The 23,006-nt window shown below is 36.4% G+C and overlaps 1 protein-coding gene across 4 annotated transcripts in view; it reads right to left on the reverse strand.

Moving 5' to 3' along the window:
* LOC138125072 (protein turtle homolog A-like) overlaps window positions 1-23,006 on the reverse strand; it is a 191,010-nt gene that overhangs the window by 78,132 nt on the left and 89,872 nt on the right. For 2 of the 4 annotated variants that reach the window (XR_011157335.1, XM_069040335.1), the window contains exon 1: window positions 19,199-19,440. The exons of 1 other annotated variant lie outside the window; for it this stretch is intronic. Coding sequence is in view for 2 of the 3 variants with exons in the window: in XM_069040335.1 (XP_068896436.1) it covers window positions 19,199-19,277 (79 nt within the window). In the remaining variant the exon portion in view is untranslated. Of the gene's footprint in view, window positions 1-19,198; window positions 19,441-23,006 lie in introns of those variants that run through there. One more of the 4 variants, XM_069040332.1, reaches the window with a different exon arrangement.

The following is a 23,006-nucleotide window of genomic DNA, read 5'->3' on the forward strand; positions in this document are numbered from 1 at the left end:
GGCAAACACAATTATCCACGAGGCCCGGCTATTTTCGCACGTTCGAGCGTTGTCCTGGAGGTACCATTATACGGGAAATATTGCTATATTTCATGAAACATCGGCCACACTTTTGATTTAAGCGGCGGCTTAAGAATTTATCGCGCCGTGGAAAATCCAAAAGGCGCATGATGTCGACTCGAGAAAATCACGACAATCGCGATTTTCTAATCTGATCGAATTACGCAGCATACCTATCGGAAAAGTTGGGTTGAGGAAAAGACGAACAAACATTTCTGTACTGTACAGTGATTTCGAGACAACGTTGCCACTCTATGATTCGCTGAAGTGGTGTTCATTTTGATAATTTAGTGTCTACAAAAGAGAAACAATGACCGTACGGCGCGTAAATATCAATTCTGGGCTTATTGTTTTAGATTTGTCATCGGCAGGAAAGTTTTTCCCCTTATCCGCTTCCTCCGTTCGCTCTAACTGCGATTTATGCCCTTCTCGCATCACATATATTTCAGTAATCTAGCCCTCTTCAGATGCCATTTTTCTCAATATATCTGCGAGCCCACTAAACATCTGTGATATATTCCATTAAACTTTTGGCTAATAACCATCTGGCTCTAGATTTATAAGGCGTTCGGAGTCGTTTGCTCCGTTTGCGTCGGCAGACATATTGCCCTAAACATCCAAGATGACGGTTCTGGCTCCGGTTCAAAGTCAACCGCTCATTACAATAATTTCGGGGCGTGATTTCACCCCGATTTTTACACCCTCACCGAATCCAACTTATCGAGTTACACACCCCAACGGATATTCTGCTTATGAGAGTTAATGTTCGGCTCTTTCTGGCGTTTTAAGCGTCGAGTGCACTCCTCACTTAATGTACCTGCGCTCGTGCCGTGCCGTGCGTTGCTTCCCTCTTAGTACCTTTATTTCTTGGACGTTTCCATCTAATGGCCGCACTAATCGATAAGCACTAGACGACTATTCCAAACACATTAAGGACGAAATTATTAAGTTTTATCTCCGGGGATTACTCGTCCGCCGGCTTCGCTATGAAAAAGTACGGAATTCGCAAACCGGGAAACTTCTTCCGACACCCAAAGACCACCAGATCAGCACCGATCGAATCGAAAGACTTTGATGGCTTATTCGCCAGTTAACGGTTTATCAAAGACGGATGTGTCATGTCGTGATTGATAACGACTTTATTTCTATGTAATATACTCTAAGTAAAAATAAATTGTCAATTCTTTAGATTATCCTTTGATGGAGTTCTCGTGGCATTTGTGTTCAACGTTTTCAGAGATTTTCAAATTATTATTTTCAATTATTAAAAATGAAATGAAATGAAAAGAAAAACATATAAATACTGTAAGAAATTAAACATTTGTGGTAAAGCAGTTCGTTTATTTTTATAATTGTTAACCGATACTGAATACAAAATAGATTGTGTACTTTATTTTAGTTGTTGTTTAGTGTTGTAACTTCTTTACAGTTTGTCGCTTTTATTTATTATTAAATTAAGGTAAATTGCGGAGGCAAACCTTTTACCCAACTGAACTAAAACCGAGGCTATGTAGGTATTTTAGTCATGATTCCCCTTGTGTTGATCATATCGTTTTTTAAACTGACTAACATTTTCAGCATTGACAATTTGGACGTTTCCTTAAAGTAGTCCGGTCGTCTCAGTTTCTAGTCAATAGAGCAACTGATTTCTAAATTCGTACAATCAAAATTTTTCTACAATGATACAATCAAAATTTTATGAGAAATTATTTCCGATTTATTTGTATAGATTTATAAAGAAATAATCACTAAATATGTATATAAGTTGACATTTTTAATTGGATCTTGTTTTGACTCAAGAGTTGGTCGCGTTGCGTTAGCATTGGTGGTGAGTCACGTGGTCGTCTGGACAATGGCTGACACTTCCGCATTAATAGCTGTGTATTCTTAGTTCTGTGTTCTTAGTTTTCTCAATTTTTCTCTTTGGAATGCCCGGTAAGGATGATAATTAAGAGCACCAGCGAATTCCTTAAGTCATTTTCTATCTTTACAGTCGTTTTTTGTCATAAAATCAATGCTTTTTAACTGCACAATTTCAATTTATAAATGCTGCGAAACACCTGTCCATAAGATGCCATGTTATTCAGTCCATTTTCGAAACCCTTTTATTCAAAATTTAACTCGGTAAGCCCCTTAAAAAACTTTATTTTGGGATTTATATCCCAAAAGTGTTCAACTTTGATTTATACACTTTTTGTTACAAATTCAATGGTATCAATGTGACGACCGGGGACCGGACTACTTTAATGGACATTATTAAATTACTGTTTCTTGGTTGCCGCGTTTCGATTTAAAAGTATGTATGTATTTAAAATCAAAACATGACTTCAATTTGTTTTGTTACTGAATTTGTAGTAGATATTATAATGGGTAGACATAACATTCGTCGAAACGGTCGAAATTCGCATATCACGAGAGAAAAAAAATGTTATAAAAACGAGTCAAAGAGAAGCGACGTCGACATACGAGTGATGACGTCATTGTGGCACGCTTTACACAGAGATGTATTTAGTATTGAATTATTTAAAATTGTCTTACAATAGTTAGGTATGTAACCTTCGTCCAGCGAGATATTGGGAGATTTTAAATTTTATTAAATTAACCCAACACTACAAAATGCACTAGAATACATTAATTATAGCATTTATAGCATAATTTCAGGGCAAAAATGTTACTGCTTGAATAAATATATAAATACAAATATTTCAAATTTTACGTGCGCTAGGTACTACTTTCTCTACGTAGAAATCCTAGAGTTTAGTGATTTTTATGTCAACCAATCTCTTGGACAAACTATAGTATGTAGTTATGTACATACGAGGGCAGTTTGAAATGTTGTGAGCCTAACATAGAACCAAGTATTTTTTCCATCACCAAGCTTTGCTCATCTCACAATTTTCAATCTTCCATAAGAATGATTAAAACACGGTATTTGATAGTTGATACTTTCTGAAAATGTAAACAAATATTGACGTTTGGCCTTCCTCGTGACGTCACACGCTGTCTGACTTGAGGCCTGGTGTTCTAGATGGCAATGACAGTACCCAACTCGGCTTTAATTTGCGTAGGCGTATTGCCTTTTAAATGCAAGAATTTACTCACTGCACGAAATTCGATTTTCTCCATTTTATCAAAAACACTGACACGAACTGACACAAAAGACTCTCACACAACAATGAAACATCCAAAATGGCAGAAATTTTTTTAGGTCCTTGTCAAAGCCCATATGATTGTAGTATTAGAATGATTTTGACGAGTAACGTCAGCTTCGTATTGAGGCTCATAACATTTCAGACTGCCCTCGTACATTAAAATTATACATACGTGTCTCTTGTTAAATTTGTTAGTTCAAAGCTCAATTTCGCCAATAACAGTAATAACACTCGGTTAGTTAAACTGTTAATGCCCAGCAAGGACAATTCTTCTATTCTTCTTCACTATATTCACTTGCTAAAATTCTTATTATTAAAAAAAACAACATTTGAACAATAATAAGACCAACAAAAATAGAACAGTTCACGTGCACTTCACCCTTCACCTCATAGAACACAGTTTATGTGTCTCTGCATGACGAGAATGCAGGTGTTCTTGATATTCGAATTTCGACCGTTCGACGTATCTGATATCTACCCAATTTTTTTATAATAAGTACAGTAAAAAAAATAAAAATCAGAAGTTTTTTTGAATTTACTATGAAAGCTGATAAAGCGAGATTTCATAATTTTTCAGTGGTAGGTAGTTACGTGATTATTAAGCGAATGAGCAATTTCAGTTTAGCATAGCGTTAAAGTGGCACTCAACGTCTGAAAAAAAGTCAATTTTAGCGTGTCAAAAGTGGAGTGTTTTACGAATGAGACCCTCGCAACCCTGACGTAATCAAATATATTATTAAACAATTCGTTCTCGATCCATTTTCTGTGTAAAACCGTGTAAACAAGTTGAACATCTCTGTTTATTAAAACCGAAGTGTGGAGCCTCCAGGTGGATCAATACCACCGTCATTCGGCTTTATCACTGGGTTTTTAAAAGCGTGCTGGTCCGATTTTTCGCCGGAAAAAGATCCGCTCGAGTCGCGATAAGAGCCCGACTCCCTTCCATAAAAGTATTTCCTTTTGTGCGAACGGAATTATTCAGGAAGAATGACACTCAAACTACGAGATTATACTAATTAGGGATTTATTTAAACGATTAGTAAGAAAATTAGAGCCAGTTCCATTAAAATAACGCCAGCGCCAGTAATTGTCTTCGGCGCCCGGATGACACTGGGCCCGAATGTTTACGACCAATTAGACGAACAGCCAACAATTTCACTTTTAATTAGGGAATAATTATCTTTGTCAGTGCAGAGATAATGTCTGATGCATGCGCCTTCTGATTCATATTAATCCAATAAGTACGCGACACGAAAACGCTCCTTGGGCGACATGTCGACGAGGAGTCGCGACGACAACAACAACATTCGCACACATAACGGAGTTAATTCGATTGTGATTAAGAAATTCTCGGCTCGGAGGAAAGTGCAACCAACAAAGACATGAAAATGCCCTCGAGTACAGTTAGTGGATGATGCGCCTGTGTAAACTGATCTTTAACTCGATCTACCGCAAGGCGATAGCCTTTATGACGATGGAGGGCCGACTCATGCATGGAAATTGAGTCCCGGCCAAATTGACAAGGCAACATTCTAACAGACGGGACGTGCCGGACACTGGACTCTTATCTTCGGGAGGGAACGGCGTATGCGACTTGACTACGCGGTCAGATTTCACCCGCAGGGAAACGAGATCTCTCTGCTGTGCGAGCACACTTCGTGGACAACCGTCGATTGTGAACCTCATTTCTTCCCACATGCAAACTCGTTACTATTATTATTGTCCCAGAAATTAATCCGATCTCTCAATCTCACTGGTCGTAAATATAGAACATATTTTTTTTACGTGTGGGGGTCTTGTTCGAAATGTCATTTAATTTTAGCGCAGTACTTGTGGGCGAAATCACATTTTTGGCAGAGACAATATTTCGTCGAGTGGGAAATTTCGTTCGACAAATCTATACTCTTAATCATTTATTATCCTTCTGGGGGTTCCGCCCCCGGGTCCGGACGTTTGTGTATTCGAAGCAAACAAACTTGGAAAATAGTTGGAGCGTGCATCTCCGGACTTCCTCAATACAGGAGTTTGATAATTGCGCTGCGGTTCGACGGACATACGTATACCTATATATGTAGGATATGTATTATATAGTTTCGGGGGGCAACATCTAGTCCGAGGGTCAGACTTGAACGTATTGATCAGGGCCAAACAAGCGGAACAGATTTGTCCCAGGTGAAATGTGTGTCCATATAAAACACGCACGGCACACACGTCAAATATACTGCTGATGTCAGGGGCGTAGGTTCGGTTTCTTTGTCGGAATTATATCTTGGCGGCAAATCCAATCCGTTCTTGTTAGACGTAATAAAACGGGGAAAATAGCCGGAGGGATGCGAGGAAGTGTATCGCAATTGCTTTCGTGTTTGAGCTCATCCATCTCGAAGCCCATGTTGCAATATCTATTAGGTGAGCTCTGGAAGACCTGGATTTCCAGCCAGACTTGCCGCCATTAAGTAACAAATCGGCGTCTCCGACAGGATTTTGTCTTACACACAGAGAGGCAACAATGTGCTCATTTCTGCTGCACGAAGAAACACCTAGTATTAAACTGCACAAATTTCATTTTTACGATGCGTACCGGGCTCGACCGTGTGCTTTTTTCTGTCGGCGATCTCTAACATTGTTATTTATTCCGGTTTACAAGTAACTTTTTCGACGATTCTAAAGCGCAAAACTCAACAAAGGCCGCCACCTTCGGGCGATCAGAAAGTTTCTTGTTCTCGTGTTGGTATTCCGTATTTTTGTCACGGCAGAACTCGATAAACAACTAGTTCTGAATTTAACATGTTTTAAAGGAAAAAAAACTTGGCCAATACGCCCGGTGAATACCCGAATGATGGCATTTCGCAACACTTCATTTGCATCGACTCGTAGATAACTGCATTACCGAACGTTCGAATTATTCATTTCCATATTGTCGAGTGTTGTGCATTTTGTTTTGTCGGATTTTATAGTCTACACCTGCCATAACTCACTGTTTTTGCGTGTCGAAGGCACTTCCCGACTTTTTAGGTTTCTTCGTAATTTTAATGTTACCATAAACGTTGTATGTTCTGTCTTCATCGCGCTCACGAACGCCACGTCGTGTTTTGAATATTATATTTAAATCAGACATGGTGGGCTGTGTGAATATAGGTTGCACGATAACTTCAAACCCATATTTACCCTCGACAATTCGAATTTCGTATGGATAATAGATTAAAGGTATTCAAGTAAAGTATGTCCCCATTTTTTGTCGAAAATATCTTAAATGACCAGTTAAGTTAAATTATATTATTCTCACTTTGTTCGGAGCAAGAGGAACTTTGAAAATAAACAAAATTCTTCCGGGAGAACACCATCCGTCCCCCAGCAGTACCCTCCTTGTTTACCTTGAGGCAAACAAACAACTTTGTTGTGGCTCATAATAACTAATTGCCGAAACAAATACACTCTTATCGCAAATCCTTAACTTTGGGTGAAAACGTTCAAACACGGGATTAAATAAGTCAACATTTCGGAGATTGTTCATTTGCATATCCTAATCTACCTTGGGTCGTCTTTTCATTGCTCAACCGACCGATACAGTTTCAAAAAAAAATTCTGACAACAGCAATAAAAGTAATAACGCGATATGACAATTCACTTCGTTATTTTTATCAGCATTTGTTGGAAAATGTATGGGACTATAATTAAGCCTTCGCTTTATCTTCATTATATTAAAAGCTCATAAATCTAACATTTTCCCCGCCATCATTAAACGCGTTTCTTCTCTTTTTAAGCATGGGCAATCGTGACACATACTTTCCCAACAAATTTCCCCTAAGGAGTTATTTTTGGAAAAATTACTCTTGTTTTTGGCGGTAAAACGATAGCTATGTATTTATTATATCACCGTTTAGAACAGTGTAAAGTTTGAAATTCCCGCCGTTAGACACGAATAACATTTGTTTATGTTTAATCGGGACATAATTGAACATGTTTGTTTTCAACAAGGGGTGCCCTTAGATATTTGCTTCGAGAATAGGAATCGTTAAGTTATTCTATTTTTAATGTAAAATATTGTAAAGAAAAAAAAAAGAGAGATTTTCTTGGCTCAAAATTTTAGGTTAGCTGTCAACATGCTCCAATTAATCTACGCTTTAAAAAAGCACAACAATTGACGGTTTCTTAGAAGGCAAATAAGTCACGAAAGAAATGTTTAGTCTTAATCCAACACTTCCTTCTGTAACAGTTCTTAAAACATCATTAAAACCCAAAAATGTATTTTATCTTTTAATATAAATGTTAATGTAAGCCTCAACAAATGATTTTATCTGAGATTCCTGTTTCATATAATTCTAATTTTATGTATTACATTTTTTTGATGTTCAATAAACTTTTCAATTCTCTTTAAACTGTTTAATTATAAAATGGGTTCATAAGTCGACTAGTGTTTTATAGACCTCATAATATATTCAAAATCGGCATTATTATGACTTCATAATAGACAGGTTTTGGATAAAAGTTTTAATCTAAGATTGAAAAAGAAACTTGAAATTTTACACTGGAAAAGTGTAGAATAAAATTGAGCTTATCAAAAAATTGTACAGAAAAAAATAAAGTTTTCTGGAGCGGCGCATCCACCAAAACCGGGGGGAACTTCGATGCGTCACTAATCTTGAACCACGTCGCCTTATCTGATGTTGTATCGGATCCGTTATTTGCTTACGGCCTAAAATTAAATTTTCCGTTTCCATCGAGTGGCGGCGTTCACTCGCATTATGCCCCGTCCGATATAAATTTACATTAGCAGTGAAAATTGCGTGCCGAACAGACAGGCGGACCACCGCACCGGATTATTTCATCATAAGCCGACCAAGCAGATTGGAATGTAAGCGAACAGCTGCTGCTCAAATGATAATCAAACGATGCCGGTCGGCTCGCTAATCCGGAATTACGCCCCCGCACCACCCCATACACCTGTCCTTTACTCGACCAGAAGTAATTAGTCGTTGGAATCGACACAATCACAGGTGCCAAGGAAACCACCCCAATCGATACCCATATCGAATGTTGGGGTGGGAAACGACACCTCCGCCCAAAAATAGGTCGGCAATTAGTCTAGCAATTTTGTGGAATAGTGTGCATTAGGTAACAAGAGCGCGGTCCGGACCTCTATGGGGGCCAACAAAGTCGCAATTATCTTTCACTTTATGTGATTGGTACATTGGCATCCAGCGCGGGGCGGCTTTTAACATTTATTGCAATTAGGGGGTTGCACGGGTATTTCTGGATAGGGGTCGGCTATTACGTTTTATGGGTATTATTAATGTTGCAGGATAGCGGTCGCTGCAGGAGAAATGCGTAAATCACCCCAAATTGAGTTATTATTATTTTAATACGCTGCCAACACATCGAAAGCGAAACATTCATAAACTCCGATTCGGATTTCTACTGTCTTTAAAAGTACGATACGTATTTTTATCATTTTTATAAATTTTAATGACCGTAATTTTTTGTGAAACTTTTTTCCTCGCCACTCAAACGCGAGATTATTATTGGATATTTTTTATGTGGGAATTACCGGCCGAATATTCTTCTCACAAATGATTTTTTCGTCTTTCATACACAACAGATAAAAAACGAGTTCTTTATCTTCAGTAATAAAAAAACGGTCGTTTTGTAAATTCAAATGGGTTTCCATTTTGGAACTGTATTAGAGATAATGTTTTTTATTAATATTTTCCCGTTAAAATTACCTGCTTTATGTGAATGTCTGTACGTTCCGTTAATGGAAAAAAAAACTCCGACGATAGCGTATCATCTCGATGATCAATAATGGCTCGGTAATAACAGCACTTCCCTTCTTAATATCAAGGCTCAAAAAACAATTTTCCCATTCGTTAAATTGAAAGTGTCTCGATTTCCCCTTAACGACATTAATTAACGTAATGTCCTTACGCGGCCAGATAATTCAACCGTAACCGTAATCGTAGAAACTCCGAAATGATATATCGGCTATCTGTTATGGCGGCGTCTGCGCTAGTTAATATCGCCCCCAAAATAAAATATTACGAGTTCGATAGTTAATAACGAACGCCATCTGTTATTTTGGACCAGATCGAACTAGATTAAAAATGTCACGACGTAGACGATGTGAATTTTAGCTAAATTGTTTACCCACGTATTATGCAGCGAGCAAACAGGGAGGGTAACCTATATGCTGACATTCTTCCCTAATTAATTAAATTGCCTGAATGTGTTCCTGTGTTTGTCCACCGAGGCCGACATTAGGCTTAGATTTTAATAATTAACTCGCCGGTCTGACCACTAACTCACTAAACTTCAAAGTTCATCCAATTTAACATGAATAGCAAATTCAAAATGGAGTCGCACTTTTTTTTTCACCACCATCAAATAAAGATAAAACTCGGTCACGAAAGCAAAAACTGAGTCGCTTTATTTGAGTCCCTTTATTTTTTGTGTTTTCTTATTTAATAACAGTTATCGGGGCAGAATTTTTTTCTACTGTACAGAATGTGTTTATTAAAAGAACGTCGTAAAAAACAATAAAACATGCAGAGAGCTCGTTAATGTTTCGTATTTAACTGACAATTTTATCATGCGAAAAAAAGATTTGTGATCACGTGTATATTTGTGGACAGACTGTAGAATTTGAACGGTTGGTTTTTATTCCATTGAGCTGCACAAATGTTCATTAAAAAATCCAAAGGCGTTAAACGCTCCACTTTTGCACAAATATGATTAAAAAAGCACAATAAAGCTGGCGCGAGCTTACAAAGCCGAAAATCTCAATTTTCTTAAATTGCGAGAGCGGTTAGAAGGATATAAAATTCCCTTTCAACTCAAAAGCAAACAATGGCCAATTTTTAGTTGATTTAAATATCTTTTCATCTTTCACGGTTGCCAACGTGAACATTGTGAACTAATTAACTGACCGTTAAATATAAAGGATGTTAATTGACGAGAGAATCGTAGATATAATTAATTCAACTTTCGTTAATTCGGACGAGTTTTTTGTGTGTGTCCAGTGGCGACTCGTCCCCGTCGACAATTAGCAAGTTTTTCCCAGAGCAAAACTTTGGAGAACAAGTTGTGCAAAGTGTTCGTCTTTGAGTTAGTTAAAGTCTAAGGAAAACAAGGATATTTGGGTAATTCTGAAGGATGTTTCGACTTTATATAACCCTAAAGACTCGAGGCTATTTAACCTCGGAAGAAGCGGAAACCCTTTGAAAGACTGCAAACATCGCGTACGCTTCTTACGAGACAACACTTCGGAATAAGAAGACCCGTGCCCTTTTCAAATTTAATCACTTCACACCGGGAGTTTTCGCGTTGATTACCGTTAAATGAAGCGAAGCGTACTGATTGGTGTGGCAGATTTTCGCTAAAAAAATTAAAAGCGCGCCGTCGATCCCTAACGAGATCTTGTTATAAGTCTCCGTTCCCCCTCCCCCCGGCGCCCCCCAAGTCGAGTTGTTTGGTTTGTGGAGGCACGAAAGCCATAAAGATCGCATGATTTCCCAACATGCAAATATTCGAGCGCCTTAAACAATACACGAGCCGAGGACGAAGATCTTCATAATGGTCCTCGTAAGGCGAAGCCAGGACAACAATTTAAAAGTCGTTACCAAAGGATTGCCAGGACACATTAGGAGCAACTGTTGGTATCGATCCCCTTAAAAACGAATTATGTCACGAAAAAGAAAATGTCGCTTTTCTTCGTGTGCGGCACGGGATATTTATTTTTATTCCGCCGGAGATTCGCCAACGAACTAGAGATAATGACGGTCTTATCAAAATTAGCTTTCAAAAAAACGGATCGCCTCGTTGGGTACTTGTTAAAGGGAAAATCAACCGTTTTATTCGTCTAGTCGGAAGGTCCTTGTGTGTGTTTGTTTAAAGTTTCCATAAACAATTGCTTAGGCGCTGGGTAAATTCGACATCGGGGCTCCAATTAATTTAAAATAACATCGAACGAGGGGGGTCGTGGGAAAAGTCAATTCGCTAAAATTATGGCCAACTTTCATATTATATTTGGGACACTTAGTATACTACGCATATAATAATAACAATAAGAAATTGACTTGAAATTAGAAATCATTACGGAAATTTATATAAATCACGTTTTTCTAGAGGTACTGGTGATTATTGAATAAATTATTAAATCTGGACTAAGTTAGTAAAACATGTACAAAATAAAACAACAGAACTTATTAATTATTTACTCTTTACGTCTTTCTCCAATGTTAATTTAGTGTACCTAGTATTTCCACATTCAGGTTTTGGATTGTCACAACTAAATGGTACGTCTACAAAGTTGTTAATAAGATGCTTGACATTTTAAATCAAACTTTCCAGAAATGTGAAAGATATAGGACAAGCGAGAATAAACCTCTTGCAAAAGTACTTAGTCCGGTCGTCTCAGTTTCTAGTCAATAGAGCAACTGATTTCTAAATTCATACAATCAAAATTTTTCTACAATGATACAATCAAAATTTTATGATAAATTATTTACGATTTATTTGTATCGATTTATAAAGAAATCATCATTAAATATATAAGTTGACATTTTTAATCGGATCTTGTTTTGACTCAGAGTTGGTCGCGTTGCGTTAGCTTGGTGGTGAGTCACGTGGTCGTCTGAAAAATGGCTGACACTTCGGCATTAATAGCTGTTTATTCTTAGTTTTCGCAATTTTTCTCTTTAGAGTGCCCGGTAAGGATGGTAATTAAGGGCCACAGCGAATTCCTTAAGTCATTTTCTATCTTTACAGTAGTTTTTTGTCATAAAATCAATGCTTTTTAACTGCACAATTTCAATTTTTATGTGCCCGCGAAACACCTGTCCATAAGATGCCATGTTATTCGGTCCATTTTCGAAAGCCTTTTATTCAAAATTTAACTCGGTAAGGCCCTTAAAACTTCGGATTTATATTCCAAAAGTGTTCAACTTTTGATTTGTACACTTTTTGTACCTTACCGGTTAGTTACGACCACCGGATCCAATTAAAACAAGACATTTTGCTAACGCATTCGTGCAAAATCTCAAATCACGCCGTCAACAATTTTAGAGGTGCTTACGCAAAATCGAAATTCATTTCTCGCATCTAACAACAAGAACTTGATTTGCAAGACATGCTATCATGGAAACATTTCACTTCACCACATTCACACACCAGTTTTCTGTTTTTCCTGTTTTACATTTCGTCTAGGCGGAACCACGACCCCGTTCCGCATTTTTCCATTTTAATTCCGCATTTTCAAGGCCGACCCATTATTTCCCATTTCAGGACCTATAAAATTCAGCAATAATGCACACCGGCGTCCACAACTCGATCCATCATCAGCGTTTCATCTATTTTTACATATAAGAGCGTGTTTGATCAATAATAGATATAACGCGGCATGTGTGTATACAAAATTTAAATCAGTTTTATCGAATAATCATGCACAAATTTGATTTCGCCAGTTTTAAAACCGAATGCCGGATCCGAATCAATTCCGCAGCTGAATTAAATGCGTCGCCAATTAACTCTGTGTTTATTTCTGAATAACGGAAATAGTTGTTCGAGGCGGTCAACATCCAATTACTGAATGCATAAATTTTACAAGACCATTTGCGAACCATAACGCAATTTCTGAAAATTAGACTCGAATAGGGAAAGATCGTGCCGAATCGATGGATCGGGCTTATTTACGTGGGTCTGTTCAAAAATAGAAGTTTCAAACGTACGGTTTCGATGTTAATAATTGATGGGGTAATTATTGGTAACTTGTTTGTTTCAAGCAAAAAGTACCATCGATATCACTTTACGGAACACTTACACAAAGTTTTAATTGTTACAAATACCTACCGAAAAAGCAAAGATTTTTCTTCTACTCCTGTTGAATATTTAATCTTTTTTGTACATTTCGTGAAGTGTATTCGATCAAAAGGACATCATTATCTTGATTTATGTAGATATTTTTGTATAAACCGAATTCAAAATGAACATTACCGGAATAATTTGTTATCTTTGAAATGCCATTTTTATTGGTAGATCCTGTTTTTTGTAAGAGTTTTATTCTGAGACCAATTAACGCGTCAGGAGGGGACCTGCCTTAAGAATTAAACGTTCTTTCTGCCGCCTAAAAAAGTAACAAATTAAAAAATTTCACCCCATTAAAAGTAGCGATTCACAATTTGAAATATGTCAAATAAATGTGTCAAGTAAAATTTTTGCAAACTTTCCTCTTGATTTATTTTTCTCGAGTTCGAGCCCGAGTCGGCGAGTTTTTCTCAAACGGTCCTTTGCCTAACTTCGCACAATTTGTTTCGCGGAAGTTTTTATGGGCCGCTTATTAATCTCCAGTTTATTCGTATAATTAGAGGGCGCCGCGGCCCGATCCGATTTTCCCGATAGGAACCCTCCATTGTGCAAAGAAAAAAAAAGAAAAACAGAGAGAGTAAGAAAATTGGGTTTGCTCTAAATTTAAATTATTAAAGTGTTCGGAAGTGTATGAAAAACAAATCGGCAACGGCGCGCAAATACGACGAAATGTCAAAGTGACTTTGACAAACATTTGAAAAGAGGGCGGGAATTGTTGTAATTAAATATTTGAAGACTGACGGTTTGCACCCTTCTTTTAGCCGCAGCCACCTTTGAGAGGAGGTGAGAAAGCGAGGAGCTGCTTCTTCGCGTTGCCATCGTCACCCGAAATAATTTACCAAGCGGCAGTATTTACAGAGTTTTTTTTCAAGCAGGGGCGTAATTAACAACAGATGTTTGCTCACACAAACATATGAATAACTTAGATACTGCTAATTACCTATTAATTGGCATTTTCGAACAATAGCGTTGCCGCGTTTATCATCATCATCATCATCAGGGTACGTGTTTATCGACTCAATTAATGACATGCCATACATCATACCAGATAATGTTAGAACTATTGTCCTAACGCAACAGTCTGAGATGTCGAAGGTAACAATAATTTTATTACGGTACGGACAAACCCATTCCACGGTATATTTATCTTAGATCGACTGTCAACTGTTAAATTAAACAATAAAGTACATCTGTAACAAGTGAGTAATACCGACAACTATTGGACTAAGATTTGGCAATATAACTATTGTAATTTATCATTTCCCATGTAAGTACACTCAATAGTAGTGAGATGTGATAAGACATTTTACCATGGATAGCACATTTAAAATTTGAAATTAGAATTTATATTTTTTTGCATAGCTCTTGCCAAGATCTAATGCTCGTAGTAATTTAGTCGTCTTGTGTCTGTTAGTTTTACTCAGTTAACTAAGGCCACATCATTTTTTTAGAAACTTTGAAATAAAAGGTACATTAAGACAAGAGTACTGAGTCGAATTCTTTAGTTTAAGAGCTTCAGAAAATTTGCTTGCCGAAGATGCGAAAGTTGGAGAGTTTTTCAAAATCAAAAGAGCTACATTTATAAGTTGACTACAAAAGAATCAGAACACTCATGTTGTGAAACACGTAATGACTACGTACGTATACTTTCATTCATTTTTAACGCGCCTTATTGTGTCCATGTCTACATTAAAATAAGTATAGATACAAGTGCATGTCTTAAATAATCAATTAGGCAAAAAATGAATATTACAAAGCACCACGTAAATGGGTCGTCCAATATCGCTATTAATAATATTTTATACTTTTAACATAAGGAACTGAAATAATAAAGTCTGAAAGGTTTCAATTTTTAATAAACTTTGATAACATATATTTAATAGAAATAATTCTGCAATATGGAGGTTCTCATTCTTAAGGGATCAACAATTGTAGCTCCACTCGAGCACAATTCCACCCTCATTAATTATTCTAGGTTCGTTTTATTTTAAGTATTTGCCTTATTAATAATAAATCAAGCGAACTATCTGACGTAGTGTTTGTACGAAAGAGAATTTCTAGGTCTAGGACAGAAAGGTATATAATAATTCCGGTACACGTTATTCAGGCTTAAAATATAATTATTGAATAGCTCTATTCACTTTAACGTAGAAATAATGCGAGAAATCGCGTAAAACCATTAAATTAAAATAAAATTATAAATAATCAAAGCAAAATCATTTTACCTTTATTAAGGAACAATCCTAAAAAAAAAGTTTTTGCAGCGTTGTTTTTTTGAGCGATTTTACAGATGTAACTTGATCACAAATGAAACTAAAGATATACAGTTGATGAAGGTTTTATTACATTTTTCCTGAATTATGAATTGATCGCTGGAAGGAGTATATCAATTAAGCCAGATGAAATACGGGGTCATTATAAATGATTGTCTCATCGCAGTAGGCGTACTTGAATGTGCGGCAAACTTTATAACATGAGTGAGACTAGCATCGCCGGTAGGTAGCGCTGCTGGCGGTAGTGTAAATTTATCTATCGTATGATCAAAAAGTCTTTGGATTAAGGTTGCGGTGGAATTAACAAGGTATCTATGAAATTATTTATTTCAATTATTTTTGAAATTTACTTGACAACTTTCAAGTTAGCAGGTTACAATTCAAAATGTTTCAAAGAGAACATAAAATATTTATTATTAAATCATACTGCAGTAATGGAAATCGTGGTGACAATGGTAGGTAATTGGGTTTATTCGACTAGTTTATGTTTAAATGAGATTAGCGCTACTTTGAAATACACATAAAAACTACGGACAGAAGAAGAAAATAATTCTATAGATGGTTTTTACATTTCATTGGTATCGCGATCCAAAGACTTTTTGATCATACGATACTAGGTTGTCTAACGTTGCGGCACATCCCAAATTTATGTGGGTTTTCAACGCCAACTGCGATGGGACAATCATTTATAATGACCCTGTTTAAAAACCTGTGTTTGTCTTGTAAAATATTGAATGACTCTACCTATTTCGAACACTAGTTGAGAAAATTAGAAACATATTTTGTAAGCAAAAGCAAAATTGGTGGAGGTGCCAGGATATGTTCATAATCGTTTGAGCTAAAGCAAATCTAAAACCTTGTTCTATCGATGTAATTATTGTGTCGAATCGCAAAGAGTAAATTGCAAGACTCTGTATTCACCTCTATAAGTAGCGCTGCAGTCGATTAAATTAGTTATATCAAATTGAAAAACCTTGTTTCATAGTAGCAAATCGCGCCATATTTATAATATTGTAACTGGTAATTTTCTTTTGTGGCTAATTTCCATAAACGGAATTTTTACAGCACATTTGTCATATTTATCTGAAATTTGCATAAAACCGCACTCATATTCGGCAATAACTTTTCGGCCATATTTTTCGGTCTAATGAAGCAAGAATCGCTTTCTGACTCTCCTTTATTGGTGGAATTTCGTTTTTAACGCGCGTCTCCCATTTGACGTTCCTTTTCAAATGAGTTCTGTGCGAAACACCCCTATTTCATCCGTCGAAAGTTTAATATTAAAAATACAAAACGTGTGCGCGTATACGTCAATTTTTCCGGAAATATCAAATATATGGCTCAATATATAAGCGGAGTGTGTGGGTGTGTGATCGGTTGTATATTAAAATCCAAAAGTCGCCTCACTATTCCTGCCAATGTTATTACCTTGTAACATCTGGCCGCCCGCAAGTATCGCAGACACGATAACATGAATCATGCCGTGTTACAGAGCCATTCCCTCACCTAAAACAACACTTTTCACCCAACAGTCACGAGAGAGGGTCGCAAACACGAATAAAACACACAAAAATCCCAGCTGACCCCGGAATTAGCTGACCGGAATCAATTCCGAAATTATAAATAATACCCCCGAGAAAAATTTAATGTAGCGTACGGAAAGCCGAATTTAATCAATCCGTTCCGTAATTACGTGTTTGTCTGAATTAAAATAAAAAAGAGACCACATCCAGGTTCTCTATTAGATCCTTTCAGTCGAGTAGAATTCCGGACTTTCATCGAATCGCCTCCCCCGCCCCCACTGGCGATTATTAAAGGGGCGTGACTTGTGCAAGATGAATAGAAACCGAAGAACGCCGCCGCTCGACAATATTTACCATTTAAATGATAATTTAATTCATTGTTAAGTCTGTACAAAGAACAACAGAACAACTGTTGTGGGAAATGATAACATAAATCAGCATAACGTCAACGTAAGGAAGGGCTGGTTGTAAGTACCTTTAATTCGGGATTTTTCCCGGCTGTACGTTATCTTTATTAAGAGGGCGAGATACGCCCACAATTTGTTATGGAAGGGGTCGTCGGGCTATTAACTTCCTATTAAAGTTGCCACAAATCAAATGTTGTTTCGTTCGAGTTAGGGGAAACCGAATAATTAAATAATTATTAATAAAACGAACGGGGTGAGGTTTTAGATTCTGCTTCGAGGAATTTCGTTTCATTCATGTTTATATTGATTGCAGTTCCTCCGGAGCGTAAAATTTTATCGCGGCATCTTTATATTTTATTAATAATTACACAGTGTGTGTATCACGGAAGAATGGACTAATTATGCAGCTACGTTTTATTTATATTCCAAATAACAATAGCTGTGGCGCATGTTTTACATAATCCACAATTGTTTTGTTTGTGAAGGTGAAACTGTATTGCATAATAATAGCCCACGTGATAATGAGGGTATTTTACCTTGTTATGGAATTTGGGAAATCAATCAACTTTGTAACAACAACAAAGAAACCTGTTTATTTTACGTGAAAAGCTGAACAATAATTGCTGGGAAATTATATCGGGTGTTTTTTTAAATTTCACCTCAAAGTAGGCGTTGAAGAGTCGACTGTGAACGCACCACAGCTGATGCGTAATCCGTAATCCATATAGTGCGTTCACAATCGACTCTTCGACGCCTATTAGATTAGATGGAGAAGAGGTCTATAGCAAATTATTATATGGAACAGAGCAGTTATAATAAACATTGGAAGAAATTACAAGTTTGTGCCAAAGGAGTTCTGTTTCTCAGCTGCTCTGACTTTAGCTTAAAAGTATTTAAAACATTTAAAATTATGACGACGGACAGTCAAAATAAGCATTTCATTTTGACAGTCCAGGAGTTTTTAAAATTTATTTCATCTTTTTTGATCCTGCAACAATTTTGATTTTGACCAAACGATGGTTTTGTCAGAAGCAAAAACTGTATCCTTGTATGAAAAGAAGGTAAAACTTCAAGAAACGCTATCTTGACTAATATACTCGTACATGTTCATTTTCCGTTTCATAAGTTTAATTAAACGTCTGTTGAATGAGATTACAATTTCATAAAGAGCGCATTATAAATTAATAACGATCTACCAAAATTACTGATAAAAACATTTAATCTTATTTCTCAAATTTCTTTGTTTCTTAAAAAATTAATTAATTCTTTTGATATTTAAAGAATCTTTTTTATTAATATTTTAAATTAAAAGGTTTTACAGACTTATACGTATTCAATGGAACTGATAATAATCAAATATAAAAAGGTCATGTTGTTGGTTTTCTTGGTGATATTGAAATGACGAAAAGTGCAAAGAACTGTTAAAAATCATTGTGAGATTCAGAACTTTAATATTTTAATTTAAATTAATAGCACCCGTTCAGTTAATATTTCGGAATAAATCATCGCTGTCGTTTAGATTTGATCAGACGCTTAAGTAATAATTAAAAAAATAAAATTTTAATAGCTACTTTCTTATCATTTCACCCTTGAGACATGAATCTACTTAATTAAACGTTAAAGAATAAAGGGAATTCACCAGATGATCTTAATAAAATTGGGCGTACGTTTATTAAAAAAAAAAAAAATCGGCTTTAAAATGTGAAAAATTCCGTCTAATTTATTATTGGACGTCAGTTATTAGAATTGTTAAATTTGGCGAATGAAAACGCAACACAAACAAATTAAAATTTGAATTATGAATGTGAGAGCAATAATTATTTATTGTCGGTCGGGTGGTGTGCGTCCCCGTCGCGCCGCCTTCCCGATTTCCGACAATCGCAACACCACCGACCCCCAATTTTCCGACTTTCCCAACTAGGACCGACCTGTTTCCTCCTCGTCCGGCACCAGGGTCTGACAAGAAACGGAGCAGCAAATCGCCCCAAGAACCAAAACCAAATACATAGTGCACCTCACAGTTTCACCAAGAACCCGCACAAAACCTGTTCTTCCGGGGTGAAAAATCGTCAATCTTATGTCATTTGCGAGTGACGGCGTGAACCGACGCCGCGTTAAAGTGGCACGAAAAAACCACCCCAGCTCGACACCGAAACGTTACTGACGCCAGGCGTTCTGCGAGTTAAGGGAGGAAACCCCTAACCGGAGCGGTCCGGGCAGCGGCGACCGGAGCCGAACGCTGTACGATCTCACCTGGGAACTACTTTAATCATCAATTTTAGTAGAGCGGGTGATGTGTTACTGTAAAACCTTGCAACATCACCGACTCCGACTTAAACAGCCATGAACATACGGAGTGTCGCGCGCTCTCTGATATAATTAATCATTCCGGGCATTGTTTAAAATTACTTTTCCGGGCTTTTAAATTTATTAGTGGGATTTTTAACGAGCCGATAATGAAGAGTCGACACCTGGGCCGTGGGCGGGCAAAATTGATTTTTATTACACATTTCGTTTAGATCGCATTTCTTCCAATTTCAACCTTCCGTTCGTCTATAATCATCAATAAATAATACATTTTTTCGAGACTCCTTAATAACAGACTGGAAAAACGACAGATTTTCCACAATAAAAAAGCAAAGCGTTATTACTTGTACCGATTACTACTTGTTGATTAGATGGTTGATCGTTTTATTCTATACCAAATCATTCAGAATACATCTACAAAGGACAGCTCTGTCATTTATCATTCACGTCGAGTATACAAAAATAGACAATATTTATTTAAATTTTATACCATTGCTAAAAACAGTAATTTAGGCGATTCGAATGATCCACGGCATCAATAGAATCATTTTCTTTCTAAAACAAAACCATTTTATTTACTTCTGTCACTTGTAAGAAAAACATTCTTAATAGATGCATAATTAGAAAAAAAAAGATGCAATATCGTTGAAGTCCGTAATAAGTAACTTCGATTTCATTTAAGAACCCACCGTGTTGGTCTCCATAAAAATAATTATTTTTTTAATAAATAAAGAAAGACCAGAGCAATATCGATAAAATACATATCTAACAAATAAAGTTGTAGTTGTTTTTCATATTATAAGGTTGGTATTTCTGATTCGTCAAATTATTCTTTGTTTAAATTTAAAATGGTCAAGAGAATTGAAATTTAATGAAATAAAAAATTGTAAAATGTAGGAGATCTTACAAAAAGCAGCTCGTATATTTTCTGTAATGTTAAATTCTAAAGACCGTACAGATTAATTTGTTTTGTTCGATTGTTTAGCTTTGTCGTTTGGACGTTTCCTTCATAGATTTTATAAAATTACTCCTTTCTTTAGTTGCTTCATTTCACTTTAAAAGGGGTTAAAATCAAAACATAACCTAAAACTGATTTTGGTACTAAATGCGACGTTGAACGTATGTTCTAGGGAAAAAAATGTATAACCAGAATAGCCAAAACAAATATTTTATTAAACATTTCATTTTCACAGTCCACGAGTTTGAATTTACTATCAAGCAGTATATTAATTAAGGAAAGATGGAGAACTTATTAAGAAAAGGTGTGTTGTGAAAAGCTCTAATTTTAATAAAGTCTCAAAGCTAGTTGTTGATCTTGCAGTATAATAAAATCAACACTGTACAAAAAAATTCGGTTTGTTGTCAAGTAATTTTATTTATGGTAATAATCATCTGTGAATAAATAACATTCTTAATTGTAGCATAATGGTTTAGTCTGGTAGTAACATAGGTATATATTTTTTGAGTAATTGCAGAAACGTGGTGGATGACCAATAGTCAAGCTGGACTAGGGTTTGAGGGTTGCCATTGCTTCACATAATTATCAATTTGCTTGTTATTACTCGGTAGCAGTACCCGTAAAGACGAAGTTCAGTCTGAATGCCGGTTAACTGCGGGTCAGTGGTAGGAATGGAGCATTATTAATAAATATTATGAATCAATAATTAATTTTAAACTAAACGTAATATGCCTTAGGCGAAATTGTTAATAACAGATCGAATGTTCTTTTAATCGGATTAAAGAAAATCGTTTGTGCTAATCTACCAACTGATTTGTTGGTCACGAACGATTTGTTAAAGTATGCGGTACTGTCTCATAAATAATAAATACTGCTCAGTTTTTCCTTCCCTCTGTGGAAAAATCTCATAAAAAGCTTCGTCCGGACAATCCGTCAACTTGATCCATTCTTCTGGTAAAAAACTGTAAAAAATCGAATTCTTCATCGGGAATCTTAATGAGATTAGCCGTAGCAACGTGCTTCGCAATAAAGGGGGTATTGTTTAATAATCTAAAGATAATTGAAGCAAAAACTGAATTAAGTGAAACTTTCGTAAAAGTCTGGAAATATTCCAGATGAAATCGTTTTAATTATTCGAGTAGCTCCGAGATTCTCACGAAAGTTAAAAGATTGAAATAAAAGCGCGTTCTCCACCGGATTTAGAGTGTTGGTGTTGTGCCAAACGAACAAAGCTAACATCTGTTCGCTTGCAGCTCGCCAAAAAGGCGTTCTACACTTGATCGGGCGTATTTCTTGCCTGCCGATGTTGATAATCTTACGTACAACACAAGTCGTCTTATTTTATCGGTGCATCGGGGAACTGATGACGTCGGCAACCACAAGATCCGGTGCGCTCTCGAAAACCTTGTTCTTTACGACATAAATTTTTCACTTGGTGCATTACACATAATTTATGTCGCATCATTTACATGCATTATCCTGTCTTCTATAAATTCCACTAAATCCGACTGCATTGAAACAGAATTTCCAACAATATTAAATTAACTACAAAGTGTATCTTGCTGATGCACACATAAGCGCACCGTATTATTGTATTTGTATACCATTATTATTATTAATGTTCATTATGCAGTTACGTCATATTGTGACGAAGAGAAAATTTCACTTTTTAATCGACAACACATTTCTTGGTTTGTTTGGATGTTGTGCTTCGCTTCGACTTTGGTCAAAATTAATTCAAGGGTCCGAAAGAGACCGTGCCCCTTTCATTCTTCTGCGAATCTAGCGATAAAAAAATAACAGAAACAATATTTATCTTTCCGGTAAGACAAACAAGCCTTCTCGCAAAGACATATTTCCCAGAAGAATAGCTCGAGAGGTCCGGAATCGATTAATTTTCTTTCGGGATAACTGTTAGGCAAACACGAATTGAAACTTGGCGTCGTTTAATTGGAGAGACGATCAACAAGTTGTCAGTCGTCAAATAAGTATTCGCATAACGGCTGACCCTCTAGTGGAATATGGGGCGTCCGTGCATAATGAAGGTCTGAATGTTGAATTAATACATTTATTGGCGGCCCAGTCTATATTCTGTTACGATTCGACCATTTGTCTCCGCTGGCTTGAAAAGAACTAAATAAAATTCATTTGTCAAAGTCGAGGCGCGCTGCTGCTGTTGCCGCATTTTTCAGATGGATAAGGCAGTGGGTGATTATGAAATCGGAGGGTTTTTATCGATGTTGTCGCAGAGAGAACAATTTGTCACTATTGGTGGGGTTTTAATTGCTGGTTTACTATTATTAAATTTAATTTCATATTCAGTCGAACGTGGTGGTAATTAATTTTAGACACGTACCGTAAGCGAATAATTATTTCGCTTTATATAATTGCTGTCCAGAACAATTATAATATTTGTAATGGACATGACTTGAAATTATCTATACAAAAAGTTGGCATTTTATGTATGCACA

Source organism: Tenebrio molitor, chromosome 2, assembly GCF_963966145.1.
Source record: "Tenebrio molitor chromosome 2, icTenMoli1.1, whole genome shotgun sequence".
Taxonomy (NCBI): domain Eukaryota; kingdom Metazoa; phylum Arthropoda; class Insecta; order Coleoptera; family Tenebrionidae; genus Tenebrio; species Tenebrio molitor.